Raw genomic sequence first — 17,325 nt, forward strand, 5'->3', positions numbered from 1 at the left:
TGAGTAAGACGGCTGCGTTCGGATGTTTTTTTATGACTTCATCTGAAATATTCAAAGAATATTACCTGATTCCAAACTATCCTATCCAACTATATTCGATCCAAACAACTAAAAACAAGATAAATTCATCTCAACCTATCCCATACCATTCTATAAAACAAAACACTACTTTAAACTTTTAGGCTAGTCCTTTTGAGTTTGGCCACCAAATCACCAACTGCTAAGTGCTAACAATACTTTCCCTTTTATCATCTGAACCAAGTGCAACTTGTCTGTATTCTGAGCAAAATGGTTTCCATCCTACTCCCGGCCTTTGTACACCGCCCCCCCCCCCCCCCCCCCACATCTGCCCCCACCCCAGCCGGCCGCCCTCTCACGTCACCCATGCACCGCGCCTACAGATCCCGCCCCGCGCACTAGAGCCAGCGTGCCCGTGCTGTGCTGTTGTCTGGCCGCACCCCTTCTTACCCCTTCTCATCCCCTGCCCCGCCGCCACTTAAACCCTAGCGTGACCAGCGCCTCGCTCGCACAGCCTCCTTCTCGTCCCGGACCCCCGAAGGAGAGCCGCGCGACCGAGCACCGGATCCGGCAGCCATGTCGACCGGCAAGGGCGGCGGAGGTGCGAGCCTGTTCTGTTCCGTCGACGTCTTCCTGCGGCGTTGGCTTTGGTTGGGTTGGGTTGGGTTTGTATTTGATTTTCGGGTCTTTTGCTGATACGAGGTGGGTTTGCTTGGATCCGACAGCCATGTCGACCGGCAAGGGCGGCGGAGGTGCGAGCCTGTTCTGTTCCGTCGACGTCTTCCTGTGGCGTTGGCTTTGGTTGGGTTGGGTTTGTATTTGATTTTTGGGTCTTTTGCTGATGCGAGGTGGGTTTGCTTGTGCGTGCGTGGGTTGCAGGGAAGAAGAAGGAGGTTAAGAAGGAGACGAAGCTTGGGATGGCGTACAAGAAGGATGACAACTTCGGCGAGTGGTACTCTGAGGTGCGTCTTCGTTCGTTTCCTTCTGTGGGGTTGGTTGCCGTGAGATTCAGTACTCCGTAGATTCGGGCGACTTCTCGATGTAATGTTGGTGCGACGGGGTGTTCAGTTGTGGTGGGTTGGATTCGAATTCAGAGCCGCTATAGATGCTGGATCGGTGAGATTTGGTTTGGTGGTGACAGAGGAGTAGCGGTGTTGTATTAATACCTGAGAGTTTTCTCCTTTGGGAACGAATACTGCTGCATTAGTTCGCGATGTTAGTGTTCTCTTTAGTATTTACTGCTGCTGTTATCGTTGTAAAACTGCGGTCAGTTGCTCTGTTCATATGTAGTTCTTGAAGACAGAATTGGCAAAGCTAAATGATTTAACGGTGTACTTTGTTCGCTCTACCTTGTTTTTGTCTTGGAGGCTATGTTTGCAGCGCAGTGGCCTTTCGAAAGCACTTTTTTGTTTCTAATCTTGGGTTTAGCAATTAGTTAAAAGCATCCTTTATGGAACTGTAACAGTAAAATCATGCTATAATTAAGAAAGACTCCCCTTACTAACTGGATTCCACAGTGCATCATATCACAGTGAGTGTAAACTTGCACGAAGTGTGAGAAAATGTATTAGTTTGCTTGCGTTATTGTTCCTGGTGCAGTGATGCAGTAATTATCATATCCAAATGTTTCTTTTTTTTCTCCTGCAGCAATATCCATCTAGCACACAGCAAATCCTTCAATTATGCGACTAATTTCAGGCTCTGTTGTTTGTTCCTTCAGGTTGTTGTTAACAGTGAAATGATTGAGTACTATGACATCTCTGGTTGTTATATCTTGAGGCCATGGGCGATGGAAATTTGGGAATCGCTAAAAGTAAGTGGTCGTCAATACCAGCTGAAATGCAAGTAATGCAGACCTATTTGACTGATTGTCAGTGTTTTCCTTTTCTTTGCAATGAAATATGAGTATTCGTTGTTACCAATTTGTAAATGTAAGCATCTGTGGTGATGAAGGAAAGCAATCTGTGTCTAGAGACTGATTTTGAGTGTCATCTAAAACTTTTTTCTTCTCAAGCTCATGCCCAATCTATGTGCTTCTTCTAATATCTTCTTGTGGTGCAAACTTTGGATTCCCAGTTACCCAATCAAAATTTGGTATGCCAAATTATGATCCCATTTCACGCATAGATGTATCCGTTTCATGTTTATTTCGCCACATATGATTTTTTTTCGTGGATGTGCTGCTGGCCTATTCAAAACTGGCTTTTGCATCTGTTTGTATTAAGATTTTTTCTCGTATCAGTGCCTTCTGACTCTGAATTATGTGGAAATCTGAAGTTTCAGCATCAGCAACCTTGCTGTTTGTTTCTTTATTATCAATCTGTAATGACATCATACAGTACTGTTCCTTATGTTAACTACTACATGATTTGGTGCAGGAATTCTTTGATGCCGAAATAAAAAAGCTGAAGCTGAAACCTTATTATTTCCCTTTGTTTGTTACTGAGAATGTTCTACAAAAGGAGAAGGACCACATTGAGGGCTTTGCACCAGAGGTGTGACTTCTCTTGTTCTTCGCACACTCTGTTTCAGCCATTTTCCCAATGAGAAAACGTAAATGGAATGATGCATATAGATTATAGAAGTCTTGAAATAGCCATTCTTTCTTCATTTTGTTCTGAACACATCTCATAAGGTTGATTTTTCTTTGATCTGTGGGGTGTTTTTTTATAATGAATTTGGGGGATAGACCAGAAAATCAGATCTACCACTCTAAGGAATATGTTATCTGACTATTTATTCTTTCTCTGTCTAGTCTGTCTTTGGTTATGGAGGTAACGCACTGGATTCGCACATTTTAAATTGTGAAAAATTGACATGTAACACTCGTGAATCAACTCCCTATGCCTCTTATGAAGCTGTTGTATTTGGGAAAAGTTTGTTTACGATTTGTAATTTAAAGTCAAAGATCCTATGAATAGGTCCTCTGTAGAATAAAATAATCAAAGGAATGAACAATGCATCCTGTCTGAACATTGAGCTATTTTTTTTCCCTGGATATGGAGTGTTGGCACATGCCACTGCCTTTCATGCAGCTTACCCAACAGTTCTTTCATAACTGTTGAAATTGAATAATTGAGTGGCGTGGTTGTTGGCAGCTGGTACTGATTTTCATAGTTTCTGGGATAGATTTTCAGTCAATTATGATTCAGACATGCAGCAGAGTTGATGTTTTATGAAATCTTTCATTTGGTTAATTAGTTTTGTCTCAGTGCTATGCCCTAATAAACTCCGCCATAAATATTTCACCTAAGACTACTGGTAATACTTTTTCTATTTTCATATCATCATATGGCCAGTTATGGAAAAAAGAAGAGAATAACCTGTTCATTTTTTATTCATCTTGCAGGTAGCTTGGGTTACTAAATCGGGGAAATCTGACCTGGAAGCTCCTATTGCAATTCGTCCTACAAGTGAGACTGTCATGTATCCATACTTCTCTAAATGGATAAGAAGCCACCGGGACCTACCTTTGAGGTGTAACCAGTGGTGTAATGTTGTTAGATGGGAGTTTAGCAATCCAACTCCTTTCATAAGGTAGCTCATTGTTTGGTGGCCTATCACATTTTTCTATGCGTTTAACCTTGTCCACCTTATTTTCTTGTTTGCCTGCAAGACACTGCCATATTGTCTTACTAGTGACCTAGTGTACCTGATTGCTTGCATGCTAACATATTATTGCAAAGGAAAAGTTTTCATTTGTGTGTGATGGGATAAGCAGAGTATCAAGATAGCTGCCTCGCTGGTGAAGTATTAAGCCTTTTGATTCTCAATTTTTTTTAAAAAAAAATCAAGGAGATCCCATATTTCTTTTCTTCCCATTGAAACTGTGAAACAGCTGTCAGCTCTGTTATTTATTCTGGATCATTTGCATAAAATGGGCCTAAGGAAGATTCCACAATGAGCCTTTCACAACGTTAGAACTTACACTATAATTTCCACCTCAACTAGTTTACACGTCCAATATGCCACTTCTGCATAGTATCCTTAACACCTACCATTCAAATTGTTTTGCATCCTTGGTGGTTACCTCTATTACTTTGTAGCTATCTGATGTTCATCAGCTCAAAATCTTGATTTCACTTTTTTCATCAATAAATGTAATAACATAAATTTCCATGCACCTTGTGTTTCTGCGGAGGTGTGTAATGATTGCTGTTCTCGCTAGGCCCCTTTGCCCCCACATAAATTGTCTTCATCTGTCTTGGCTAAACATTCTGCAACTATTCTCTTCAGGAGCCGTGAATTTCTTTGGCAAGAAGGCCATACAGCATTTGCAACTAAAGAAGAGGCAGATGAAGAGGTAGTAGCTACTTATTCTCTGCACTACTTTTTATATGATTCTGTTGTTTACTACTACTCCCTTCGTTCTTTTTTGTTTACAGTCCTAGGATCTGTGCTGTCAACCTTATTGACCACTAATATGTTCAAATCTCTCAACAATTGTTATATGAAAATCGTACTATTAGATTCATCTTTTGAAATTCTTTCATAAACGTATGCATTTATTAGTATAGACTAATGTAAAGTTGCATAAAGTAGTAGTCAAAGGTGCACCTCGAAGGCCACAAAAAAGTCAATAACAGCAAATAAAAAAGAACGGAGGGAGTAGTATTTGGTTGGTATTGGTGATGTTGTAAAGTACTAGTATTGGATTGGCTTTTCCCATTACGAATGTTAGAAGATATGGCTATTCTGATGCAGCAGCTGACATTATGTAGTATGTGAGATTAAAAGATATGAAAAATACAAGTGTGGACAAATCTTTTGATGTATGTAATTTGTATATTGCACCAAATTCAGAGTCTTGTTTTGCATTTTGGAACCATAAATTTCATGTATTCACTTAAAGTTCTGCACAAAATTATTTGAATCAGCTCTTATGATTGATCAAGGGATGCTTCAATAATTACCATTCTAATATGATCGTCTGAAGATCTGTAACATATATATATATATATAATTAAAATGAAGTATGTATTTTCAATGTCAAGGGGATGACCAGTTATCTTAATCTATGACAATGTTCTCAGGTTCTCCAAATATTGGAACTCTACCGAAGGATATATGAAGAATTTTTAGCTGTTCCAGTGTCCAAAGGGAGGAAAAGTGAGATGGAAAAATTCGCTGGTGGACTTTATACCACCAGTGTTGAGGTATTGCTATGGAATTGCTTGCTGAATTCCTTTGTTGGATGTACCTTCTTCAGAACTGTCCTGATGAATAAGAAAAACAACGCCTCTATTTTTATCTCCGGCTTGCTAAATTATCGTTTTCTAGGCCTTTATTCCAAACACTGGTCGTGGTATACAAGGTGCAACCTCACATTGTCTTGGTCAAAACTTTGCCAAGATGTTTGATATCACTTTCGAGAATGAGAAGGGTTCAAGGTCGATGGTTTGGCAAAACAGTTGGGCTTACACCACCCGCTCGGTAATTCTTCTTACACTTTCATTGATTGGAAATGGATGATTCTCTTCTTGGTTTGCCTTCTTTTTTAGTTTTGGGAATGAAAATGGCGCTTTCATTTTGTATGCCACACGTGATACTTTTATCCGAGCTAGTTGAATATAGTGAATAAAGTAAAGTGCACCATAGGTCCATACACTTGTACCTGTATGCCAGTTAGGTTCGTAAACTTCATAATGGCCCATTTGGCTCAACTTTATAAATGGGTCAACAAAGGTTCAGATCTCACAGAATTGTTAATTAAAAATGAGATATGACCGTAGCTTAATCTAAATTTCTGTTCGACCATATGATTGTCAAGTGAAACCATAGAAAGTAGATAAGTTTGGATGTGAAAACAAATATTATTTGTCTACATAAATTTAAGAGCTTTTCTTTGATACTGCTTAACAAGCGTCCCCTTGAACTTTAATTTGCACAAGGTCTATATGCCATGCCATCAATTTTTTGAGATTAAATTGCATTAGAGCTCCTGGGGCACGAGTGATTGTGTCACTTAGCTCCATTAACTTGCAATAATTTTCTCATCTTCCTAAACTTGCAGCCGTTTGCACCAGGGTCTTGAAAACAGTTTATTAAAAGTTTCCTGGACCTTGTCTGGGAGCTGGTAATCAGCTTGTTGCTGGTTCAATCCTGATTACATTGCATTTTTTTTTCTTCACATTTTTCTCTTGAAATTTCAACAATTCTCAACTTCAAACATCATAGAATGAGCAAGTAGTGTCCATATAATGATATAATCATCTAGTAGAATCTGAAACAACAAAAAGATAGCTCAAATGATATACTCTCACCGCGACAGTTGCTCCAGGTACCCACTGTGATTTTCTGTTCCCTGTGGTACGCTGCCTCTTAGTGCCTTGCGGTGGAACCCTTATTTTGTACGGTAGCTAACTGTAGTTAGATGACAAGATCTGCTGATGTAGTGTACAGTTAGCTAGAAGAGTACAACATGGCTTGACATGTCATCAACTTGTTTAACATTGCAACACCCCTATTTCACCTACGCAGACTTGAGGTGGACCGGCATGCTTGAGAGTGTTGATGATTGAGGGAGAATAAGATCGAAGGCGGAGAGGCCGGTGAGGTCTCCCTCACTGAGCCTCCTCTCCTTCTCTTCCCTTTCCCAAACTCTCTCTCTCTCTCCCCTAGAGTTAGCGTAACTAAAAAATTCCTATCCCAACTAAATAAAATAAAAATGAAAACTCTAATTGTTGTTTTGGTGCTTAGTTCGATCATTTTATTGAGAATTTGGTGTGCAAGGGAGGCCTACTCCAAGAACATGTTGCATTGAAATTTAACATGTCTGCGACTTTCAGTTGCATAATGTTCTGCACAAATTATGTTTGCATTTGTAATATGTAGCACTTACTCTTCTTGCAGATTGGGGTGATGGTGATGACACACGGCGATGACAAAGGCTTAGTATTACCACCAAGGGTGGCACCTATCCAGGTAATTGTTATTCCGGTGCCATATAAGGATGCTGACACAACTGCCATAAAGGGAGCATGTGAATCAACTGTTTACACTCTCAACCAAGCTGGGATTCGAGTGGATTTGGACACCCGTGAAAATTACTCTCCAGGTTGGAAGTATTCTCACTGGGAAATGAAAGGTGTTCCTTTGAGAATTGAGATTGGTCCAAAAGACCTGGCAAACAAACAGGTACTGACTACTGATTTCTCACCATTCACTTTTAAATTCATGTCTAGAAGTGGTCACAATTATTGTTTATTGGTTCTTGTTCACATAGATTAATTTGCCACATGATTTACTCTCTTGGTAGTCTTGTTTTCTGACTATTTGCAGTGAGTTAACAGTAGTATTTTTCTTATGTAACTTGTTTCTGAAGCCTAGGATAAGGTGCTTAAGCTGTTTCTTCTTGTTTGCTCCCTACTGGCCATCAATTGATGCATCTTTTCCAGCTACTAATCTGTGCCCTTTCTCAGATATGTGCAGAGTGGCAACAATGATTTAATTCTTATTTTGCTGCAATGTCCAATTTGTTATGTTGTTGTGAACTTTCATTCCTGTAAGTAAATGGAAATATAATCCTCTACTTTTCAGGCGCGCATCGTCCGGCGAGACAATGGTGCAAAGGTTGATGTTCCTGTGGCTAATTTGGTTGAGGAGGTTAAAGTGTTACTGGATGGGATTCAAGAAAACCTGTTCAAAACAGCCAAAGAAAAGAGAGATGCCTGTATTAAAGTCATCAGCACATGGGATGAATTCATAGTCGCTCTGAATGACAAAAAAATGATCTTGGCTCCATGGTGTGATGAAGAGGTACTTGAAGACCTTTACTATATTTCATTATTTATCAGATCTGCCTCTAGCCTGAATCCTTTCTTCAAAACCTTAGTAACAATTAACTAATAGAAGTGACTGGTACACTTATTTTTATCTTAGACACTCTAATGCACACTTTGGCCACCATATACAACTAACTGTAGAAGTTGGAGTGGGGAACGGGGAAAAAATTGGCCCAAAAGTTTGTATCATAGTCATCACCTTTAGTCCTCGACTTATTACAGAAATATATGTATTCCAAAAGGGTTTACAAATAAGCCAAAGTTGCTGAATGTGCATTACATACATGTTTTGTACATATGTTGGTTTGGGATTGATGGTATTTAGGCCACAGAGAACATATTCTGTGCTCTCCCCTCTTTCTGTGCTACCTCTGCCATAACTTTAGTGCATTCACTTCATTCTCTCTCCCTCGACAATCAAGTCATAAAGTCTGAAAGTCTGCATGCCCTGTAATCCACCACTACTTGGCTTCCTCAAGACCAGCAACTGTTAGTTAAAAACTGATGCATGCCACTTACTGTAAGAATATTAAGGAAGAAATTCTGGCATTTTCAAGCTAATCTACCCAGTACTGTCCATTGGAGTATCTGCTGTTTCTGTAGATAATCATCAATTTTCTATGACACAATAAAATACTTCATGCCTGTAGTCCTACTGATGCGTTGACCAGTTGTGATCTGTCAGAATTTTAGAGGAACCCGTTAAAGTAAGGCAATCAAGAGACGGGTTCCTGCGGTATTAAGGATCATGGAAATTAAGGAAGCACAAATATTCAAGAAAATCAAGGAAGTGGGGTTAACACCGCTGAAAGGCTGGTGGGTCTGGTTTCATGGGAGGTATAGGTAGTGAGGGTGAGGAAGGGCGAAAGGGAGTGATATTTTCCTTCCACTGTTTAAGGGCCACTTTTGTTACCCCTTACAATAGATTTAGTCAGAATGTGAGAGAATTGGAAGTCTAGGACCCAATAACAACCACAAACTAATTTTTCTTGACACTCCTTTACGCACCAGTTCTAATACACTTTCCTATTTTCACGTTCATAAAATTTCCTATTGTCATGTTCGTAAAATTTCCTGTCTTTTGTACAGGAAGTCGAGAAAGACGTGAAAGCTCGGACAAAAGGGGAACTCGGAGCCGCTAAGACCTTGTGTACTCCATTTGACCAGCCAGAACTTCCAGAAGGTATGCTACGTGGGCACTATGGCCTGGATGCAAATTACTTTTGGGTTTCCCTTGCTACAATTCTTGCCATGTTAGTTTCCAAGCACACCACGCTGACCTGTGCCCAAAATTCAGGAACCTTGTGCTTCGCTTCTGGAAAGCCTGCAAAGAAGTGGTCGTTCTGGGGCCGCAGCTATTGATTGTCAGGGGCGTTTGGCTGAGGTGATTGTGCTCGGAGCTTTTAGGATTCAGTTGCAATTTGAACTGAATCCTCTAGCTTTGGATACAAATCCGAAAAAGCCTTTCGTTGTGTTCCTGCTGGTGAAGCTGTTAAAATTCGATAGAGTTGTAAGGGTTGAAAACATACCGGTTTGGTTGTCGCAAGGATGAGACATACATCTGTTTAGCGTGCGGTTTTGCTGTACTTAAGAAAATACTTAACATTGAACTGTTTGGGGGCAAGTCAATCATTCTCACAGGAAACTCCCATCTCCAACGAGAGCATATGTTCCTTTTCTGACGAAATTCCTAAACAAACTCACATTTCACTCTTAAATACTTCACCGTTTAGGCTAGTAATGAGTTAAAATGTTCAATCTTCTAGTGGTCAATCACCAGTACTCGCCTCACAACAAATGGCCTAAATGCCACAAATCAGCATTTTCTGGTACCGGTGGCGGTGGGAGAGATGGCTAGTCAATTCTGGTGAGTCAAAACAGGCGTGATGCTCTCATATCTTACACATGGGGTATTTGAAAATGAAAAATGCGTCGAAGGATGGTGGATCGGATGGCAAGAATGCCTCACATTGCGTCCCAGCACAGCTGCACAGGTGCGCGTCCGTTTAGGTTGATTCCTGTGGTTGTTGGTAGGTTAGTATGGTTTCTGAGTGTCGCGTGAGCCCCAGTGTGAGTGTGATTTATGTCGTTTTGGGTTTCCTTCGAGTATGTTACTCGATTACTCACCGCATAAACCATCTTGAGCTCCAATTTTTATTTTGCAGCCAATGTGTCCTGTAAAAAAACCCAGGTGTGATTATTCAATTAGAGAGATGTGGGTGCTAAATGTATCTATTCAATTTGTGAGGGTATCTGTAACCAGGACTAACTTCTAGGGGTGCATGTAACTTTTCCACTGAACTACGATGTGTTAATTTGTGTGAAAAAAGTAGCAATAGGAAATTAGGGGCATTAAGAAATGATAATTAATTATTAATGGCTGCAGATTCACTCATCAACAAAATGGCTGAGACCTTCATGACCATACGATTTGTTTCGTGATTCTTATTGGGGGAATGATACCATGTTAGCCTCCTGGTTGATTTCGGTCGGCCTCAACCATCCCCAGATAGGAAGTAATCGGTAACGTTAACACAATAGTGGAGCCGTTTCGTAGGTATGGAGCCAAAGGGACAGCCAAGGCGAAGCGAGGAGCTCGAAGGCCAAAGCTCCGATCGAAGGCATCGTGAGACCCGAAGAGCCACTTGAGGAGAAGCAAAGGGCCCGAAGGACAGAGCCTCGGCCGCAAGGTGAAGGTCGCCAAAGGTGTCGGCAAGGGACGACAAGCCACCTGATGTGGGACGAAGGTCTCGGAGGAACGAGGCTGAAGGAAGGCCTACAGGTAGCTGTCCAAGTTGCCAAAGGGCCAACTGACACGTGTACTATCATGTGATGGTACAATTTGTAATAATGTAATGATTGTAGTACCCTAAGAATATTTCAAGAATGCTCCTATGAACAGGGGCACTAATGTAATGTGAGCATGGGTGGTTGGGGGTATAGCTATAAATACCCCACCCCATTGATGTGATGGAATGAATAGTTAGTATCTAAAAAAATACATTTTCACTGTGTTGTGACTTAGATCCCAACATTTGGCACCGTCTGTTGGGACCGAACCCACGACCACATGGCAATGAGAGAGAGCGAGAGGAAGAGACAGGGGTCACCGGACATGCCTCCAAAAACTAGGAAAAGGAAAGGTGAATGAGGTAGGGGAGCTCGAAGGTGGTTTGGTCGGCCCCGAGTAGCTAGCGGATGCTGAGGAGGTCAAAGGGGCCAGTGCAACAGCCGAAGCTCACGAAACTGAAGTCCGAGAAAATCATGAAGCTAGAGCCAGAGAAACTCCCGAAGCTAAGGCCCAAGAAGCTCACAAAGTCGAGGCCCATGATAACAGCGAAGCCTGATATAAGTGTCAGGCAGAGGAAGCAGCGAAGCAGGTGCAGGAGCTCCTGGAAGAAGTTAGGTCCCTTTGCTAGTCTGCGACCTCTCAGTAGGGACTATCTGGGGGCATAGTGGAGACCTAAAGCCAAAGGCGATGCACAAGTAGGCTTCGAAGGAGCCCGTTTGACCACGAGTAGTGGACCCTAACTCCCCGTTGTCCCCGAGTTTATAGGTGCGGCTGTGGCCTCCAGGGTTCAAAGTACTGGGGCTGCACCTGTACAATGGCGAGACCGATCCAAGGGAATTCGTGATGAGTTTCGAAGCTGGGGTCGAGTCAGTAGGGTGGGGGGGCTGACACCACCATGGCCAAGCCCTTCGTCCTCGTCATCAAGGGTGTAGATCTCTCTTGATACACCTTCGCTTCCTCTAGGGAAGATATATTCTTGGGAGCAACTTCGAGAGGCGCTATTCTCGCACTTCCAAGGCAACTACGTGGCTCCTATCACCATGGTTGATTTGTTCGCGGTGAAGCAAAAGGAATGCGGAAGCTTCAAAAAATACATCCGTCGCTTTCGTACAAGTGAAGTGCTAGGCAAAGGGTTTGAGATACGACATTGTGATTGATGCGGCTCAGCAGAGCGTTGGCCTCACGCCTAGCGCGAAAGCTAGTCAAAAACGTGGATGAGATCCTTACTAAAATGGATGCGTATTCCAGGGCGAAAGAGGATGATCCGCGAAGGCACGCCGACATCACACCTTCAGAGTCCAAGAGCCATAAAACTGGGGACGAGTGCAAGCCTCGAGGGAAGGAGAGAGAAGATCGATCGAGGAGGCATCACTGGTCTCCCGAGAGGCAAAAGTTGCATCAGCACTTTTCTCAGTCAAGGGCCAGAAGTGAATCATATCCAGCAATCGACAAAGGCCGGGATAGAGGCAGACTGAAGGATATGGGTGGAATGAGGGGTTAAGGGTGCGAAGCCAGTCGTACCAAGATTCTCTACTATGCAGTGCATGGCGAAGACACTAGCCATACTACCAAGTTGTGAAGACACAGGAAGGCTTTGGGGTCATCTGGCTCCTGCCAGCCCCTCGATCCTCGAGTGGTGATGAGCCTCGAAACTAGCAAGTCTTCTGAACTTCGCCTATGGCCCTACCGTAGGCTTATCACCCACATCCTTCACCATGGGCTGGAGCCTACTAGCCACAATATCCTCCGCATGCAGAGTTGCTGCCCCTGTCACCTCATATGGCCATTTAAGCTTCTTCGGAAGGAACAAGTCCAATACAAAGCATTGAGGGGGCTTAGAATGTGGTATTGGTCATCTTTGGTGGATTAGGCCATGACTTCGAATCCAAGAGGAAGAAAAGGGAATATGCGCGAAGGGTGTGGGAACCATCCCCCCATTCGTTGATGGCCCCATATACCGATCACCTTCTCCCAGGAGGACATGTGAGCCCTGGACTACCCACATACGGAAGCTTTTGTCATCATTGCAAACGTCTCGGGGTTTGAAGTGCACTGAGTGATGATAGATGGTGGAAGTTCGACAGATATGTTGCTCACTGAGGCGTTAGACTACATGGGATAGCTAGGAGCCACATTCAACCCACTGGAACCCCACTCGACCGCTATGCATCACCTTCATTGAGGCCCTTGGGTGAATTGCCCTGCTAGTTACCTTCGAAGATGGGGAAAAAGTATGAAAGGAAGAGATACCATTTGATGTGGTGGATGCCCCATACCAGTAAAACGTGATATTTGAAAGGGGATTTTGGCAGGCTTTGGTGGTATCGTTCACAATGGCTATCTATCCATGAAGATGCCTGGCCCAGAAGGGGTTATCACCATATAGGGGGATCAAGCAGCGGCTCGAAGGATTGAGTTGGGATTGATTCCATGTACTTTGCCCGAAGCTGACTGGAAGAAACCATGTCACTAGGTACCAAAGGCCAAGCTAGAGGATTACACTAAGCGAGTCCCGCTACGTCATGGAAACCAAGATAGGTGCATTCACATTAGTGCAGAACAAACCTCGGGGCCCGAAGCTGACCTACTGGCCAGCCTCCATGACAATAAAGACATCTTTGCTTGGTCACCCCAAGACCTAATGAGAGTCGACCATGAATTGATCGAGCTAGCATCACCTCAATGTCACATCAGGAGCGAAGCCTAGAAAGCAGAAGCTCCAAAAAATGTCCCTAGAATGCCAAGAAGCCACTAAAATTGAGGTGAGGAAGCTCCTCGAGGCTGGAGTGATACACGAAGTCATGCACCTGGAATGGTTGGTGAACTTGGTCCTAGTAAAGAAGAGCAATTGGAAATGGCACATGTGTATGGATTTTACTGATATAAACAAGGCATGTATGAAGGATGACTTCCCTCTGACACTAATAGATCAGCTACTAGATGCCACTGCAGGATCTGAAATGATGAGCTTCCTTGATGCGTACTTCGGGTACCATCAAGTATGGATAAACAAGGAAGACGAAGCAAAGACAAGTTCCATCACACCCTCCAGAACTTATTGCTACGTTCGGATGCTATTTGGCCTTCGTAATGCTGGGGAAACTTTTACATGCCTAGTTAACAAAGTCCTCAAGTTGCAGCTGGATTGCAATGTCACAGCCTACGTTGATGACATCGTGGTTCATAGCCAGTGTGAGGGGGATCATCTGGAAGACCTGGAGGAGATCTTCCATAACCTTTGGGCAGCAGGGCTATGCGTAAACCTAGAGAAGTGCACCTTCAGGGTCTGTTCGGGCCATTTGTTGGGATTTCTAGTATCCCCAAGGGGAATTGAAGCAAACCTAGAGAAAATATGAGCCATCATGAACACAAAACCTCCAAAGTTGATTAGGAATATACAATGCCTGGTTGGAAAGATGACTTCACCGATTTGTTTCATTACCTGATCTCGAGAGAAGAGTTTGTCGTTCCTTCGGGTGCTCCAAGGTTCGGATCCATTCTGGTGGGTTGATGAGAAGCGAACATCCTTTGAAGCCTTGAAAGACTATCTTTTCACCCTCACTACCTTGTCCAGCCTTGAGCCCAGCTTCAGCCTACTTTTGTACACACAATCTCACCTTCGACTATCAGTGCAGTACTAGTTCAGGAAAAGAAAGTCAATGATGACTTTCGACAACTTCTGGTTTATCACATCTTTGAGGCTTTGAGTGGTGCAAAAGAATGATTCACGGAGCTCGAGAAGATGGCATATGCTTTGTTCATGGCATCCCAAAAATCGAAACACTACTTCACGGCTCACCCAATCACAGTCCTGACCTTGTACCCTCTAAGGGACATCTTCACAAATCGTGAAGCCACCGGGCACATACGGAAGTGAGCTGCCTAGACCTCGTACCCATGTCCTTGCTGAGTTCGTTGCTAATTGGATGCCACGTGCCAGAACACTGTTTGAGTTGGAGCCTGACCCTCTATGGACCATATACATTGACGGAGCTTGGGGAGCTTTGGGCACAGTCTCTCCTAGAGGGTCAAAGCTCTATTATGCAACGAGGCTGCACTTTCGCACAACGAATAACATGACAGAGGACAAAGTAGTGATGGGAGTTTGTCCGATCTTCCGAAGGTAATATGATAAGACGATTGGTAGAGTTTCAATGTTGATGATCCAAAGGCTCTGACCAGAACAGATCGAGAACCCTCTCAATCATTACACCACTACTCTGTGGTTATCAACCGTGCCAAGATGTGGTTGACCTCGCCAAGAAGACTTTTCCTGCAAGTGAATGAAAACACAAGCAAGAACAAGCAGATACAACCTAAATATTGCTGATTACCAATAAAATACTCGAGTTGGGGTTCCACAAACCGATATATGGTGAAATTATCTAAAACAGAATAATCTAAGCAAAACTCGAGTCTAAACTATGACGGCTACTGTATATATATAGGGGGACATGAGGAGGTCGACTTAGGGTTGTGTGGCCTTGTGGAGAGGCATACATAACCTGGAATCCGACCTCAACTCGATTACAAGACCCTACAAGGCCCACAATGGTGATGCGGCACCTTATTGCATCGACTCACTTTGCCTTCGAGTGATGACGTCCAGGTGAGCTTGTGAGGCTTCTCCCATATTCCTAAGCAATAAGACATCTCAAAAAATTAGTAGTATCCTATTCTTTACTAAAAAATGAATAGTGAATAATGAGTTCACCTTGTGTGTATCCGAAGGAGCGATGTCCTCATCATACTCCCCTTCTTTACAACAAACCGTCCTCGGTTTGCGTATAGCATTATCTTGCCCATAAACTTCGACACAAAGTAAAATGTGCAAGGAACTCTCATTATGTAATATCATAAGTTTTTTATCAAACAATTGTAATTTTCATTGAAACGATTGTACCTGATCATAATTTGCTATAATAGACAACATTGGTACAATATATGCATGTGTCACTTCTTGCTCCCCTTCTTTAAAAGAAGTGTTATGGCATGGCAAGCTGGTATCAATTTGCATCTTCCGTATAAAGAAAGGTGAAGCAATGGTATTGGTGTATGGTAGCATCCAACAATACTCGCTTTCTTGAGAACTATTCTGTAGATTGCAAATAGAACTAGAGAAACTTGACATGACATTAATAGTGCTAATGTAGTCCTTTAAATGTTCATGTTGTGGCACAATATTAGAAGGTTTTAGATGCACCATATATTTAAATTTATCATCGTATTTTCCAATAACATGAAAATTATTTTGCGACAAGTAGGGCAAGCCAGAATTAGATTTTAAATTGTCCTCTAAACTATTTAGATCACAAAGAACATCAAATTCAATATAACCTATAGTATTTAGAGAAGATAGCAATTTCAGCTCTTCTTTCTCACTAGCAATGCATTGAACATGTTTAATTTAAGAACAACTATTCATTTGTAAGACAAAATTAACACATTCATACACAAGTTGTGGTTGTGATATAAGTGAAGAATTATCACACAGCTCTTTGTTGTCACCAGGAGCAGCAAGCAAACCATCTTTTAACAAAGATAGATCAACAATGGTTCCACTAACATTTACTCTACATTAGCATCATTGGTGGACAATTTCAGCACACATCAAAACAATCCTCACCTTGACTGACTGTAGCACCTTTTTTATTACCTTCGTTCTATTCCTTAGTTGATATAGGTGCATTAGCATTTGTACATTTTTGTAACATGCATGGTGCAGCAGATGTCTCCTCTTTCTCCTTGTTCTCCTTCTCTTCATCCATCACTTTGTTGATTTTGTTATCCTGCAAAAGGTTAGCAACAACAGGAGGCAAAGAGCTAGATATACCCTCAGTTGAAACTAAGGTATTTTTGCATTTCAAAACATAGCATGGAAGCTCATTATCATAAATTTCAGTAAGGTCAGATTTAGTGGTAAACATAACACACCCTTGCTGATTTTCAGATTCAGGCTCACACTCTTTTCTCTCATTTTCAACTATCTCTTTTTCATATGTTACAATAGGGTTTAGGCGCTACAATTTCTTATGCAAGTCTTATTTAAAAGAGGGTGGAACAATTTTTTTACGCATAGTTACCTTTAAGGCATCCCATGTAGTAGGCGCTAACCCTTCCTTGCATACCTCATTCCACCAGTTGATGGCAAAACCTTTGAATTCACTAGTTAGGAATTAAATGAGCATTAAATTTTTGTTCTACCGTCATCTCCCTATTTAGATACATTTCAGCATCATAAACACCCGCAAAAGATGGTATGGTAAACTTGACTTTATCAAATGGATCATCATTAACACGTGCATTATATTGCTGAATGTTATTACCTCTCACACCTTGGCTGTTGAAGTTCAATCTGTTCCTTTGTCATGCATCAAAGACGTCATGGTTGCGCATCTCATTATCATCAACAACCTTATGTTCATGGGCTGCAACATGAGGATACACACGCCCATTGTTCGGTGGCTGATTGGTCAACTTATCAAAATGTGCATTGAGCATTGCAATACTATCATTGAGTCATTATAATGTAGTATTTATTTCCGCAAACTTCTTATCAATGGCATCATTAAAAGAATGGTGGTGGTCATCCAACAATATTGTGATTTCTTCCCTCAAAACACACTCTTGCACATCTGATGCTTCACCTACCAGGGTTAGTAGCAAACAAGAGATAACAAAAACTTATTATCCCTATCGACTACTAGGTGGTGGAGATTGAAGTGGAATCAC

At 42.2% G+C, this 17,325-nt stretch overlaps 1 protein-coding gene across 2 annotated transcripts; it reads left to right on the top strand.

Annotated features, from left to right (window-relative positions):
- The first annotated feature begins 444 nt into the window (after positions 1 to 444).
- On the top strand, positions 445 to 9,447 carry LOC133904688 (proline--tRNA ligase, cytoplasmic). Of its 2 annotated transcripts, XM_062346170.1 has the most exons (13): positions 445 to 619; positions 744 to 770; positions 898 to 980; positions 1,739 to 1,831; positions 2,397 to 2,513; positions 3,368 to 3,555; positions 4,255 to 4,321; positions 5,052 to 5,174; positions 5,299 to 5,451; positions 6,871 to 7,155; positions 7,558 to 7,776; positions 8,892 to 8,985; positions 9,100 to 9,447. In XM_062346170.1, exons 1-13 carry the CDS (start codon positions 595 to 597, stop codon positions 9,162 to 9,164), a joined length of 1,539 nt encoding a protein of 512 aa, XP_062202154.1. In that variant the 5' UTR covers positions 445 to 594; the 3' UTR covers positions 9,165 to 9,447. The 2 variants fall into 2 exon arrangements, with proteins under 2 accessions (XP_062202154.1, XP_062202155.1); XM_062346171.1 differs by lacking the exon at positions 744 to 770.
- The last annotated feature ends 7,878 nt before the right edge of the window (positions 9,448 to 17,325 follow it).

Source organism: Phragmites australis, chromosome 22 (assembly GCF_958298935.1).
Source record: "Phragmites australis chromosome 22, lpPhrAust1.1, whole genome shotgun sequence".
Classification (NCBI taxonomy): Eukaryota; Viridiplantae; Streptophyta; class Magnoliopsida; order Poales; family Poaceae; genus Phragmites; species Phragmites australis.

Excerpts from the sequence above, each read along its gene's own strand:
- LOC133904688 (XM_062346170.1), top strand. The coding sequence starts at position 595 with ATGTCGACCGGCAAGGGCGGCGGAG. Across the intron at positions 620-743 it reads GACCGGCAAGGGCGGCGGAG|CCATGTCGACCGGCAAGGGC; the intron begins GTGCGAGCCTGT and ends TGGATCCGACAG. Across the intron at positions 3,556-4,254 it reads AATCCAACTCCTTTCATAAG|GAGCCGTGAATTTCTTTGGC; the intron begins GTAGCTCATTGT and ends TATTCTCTTCAG.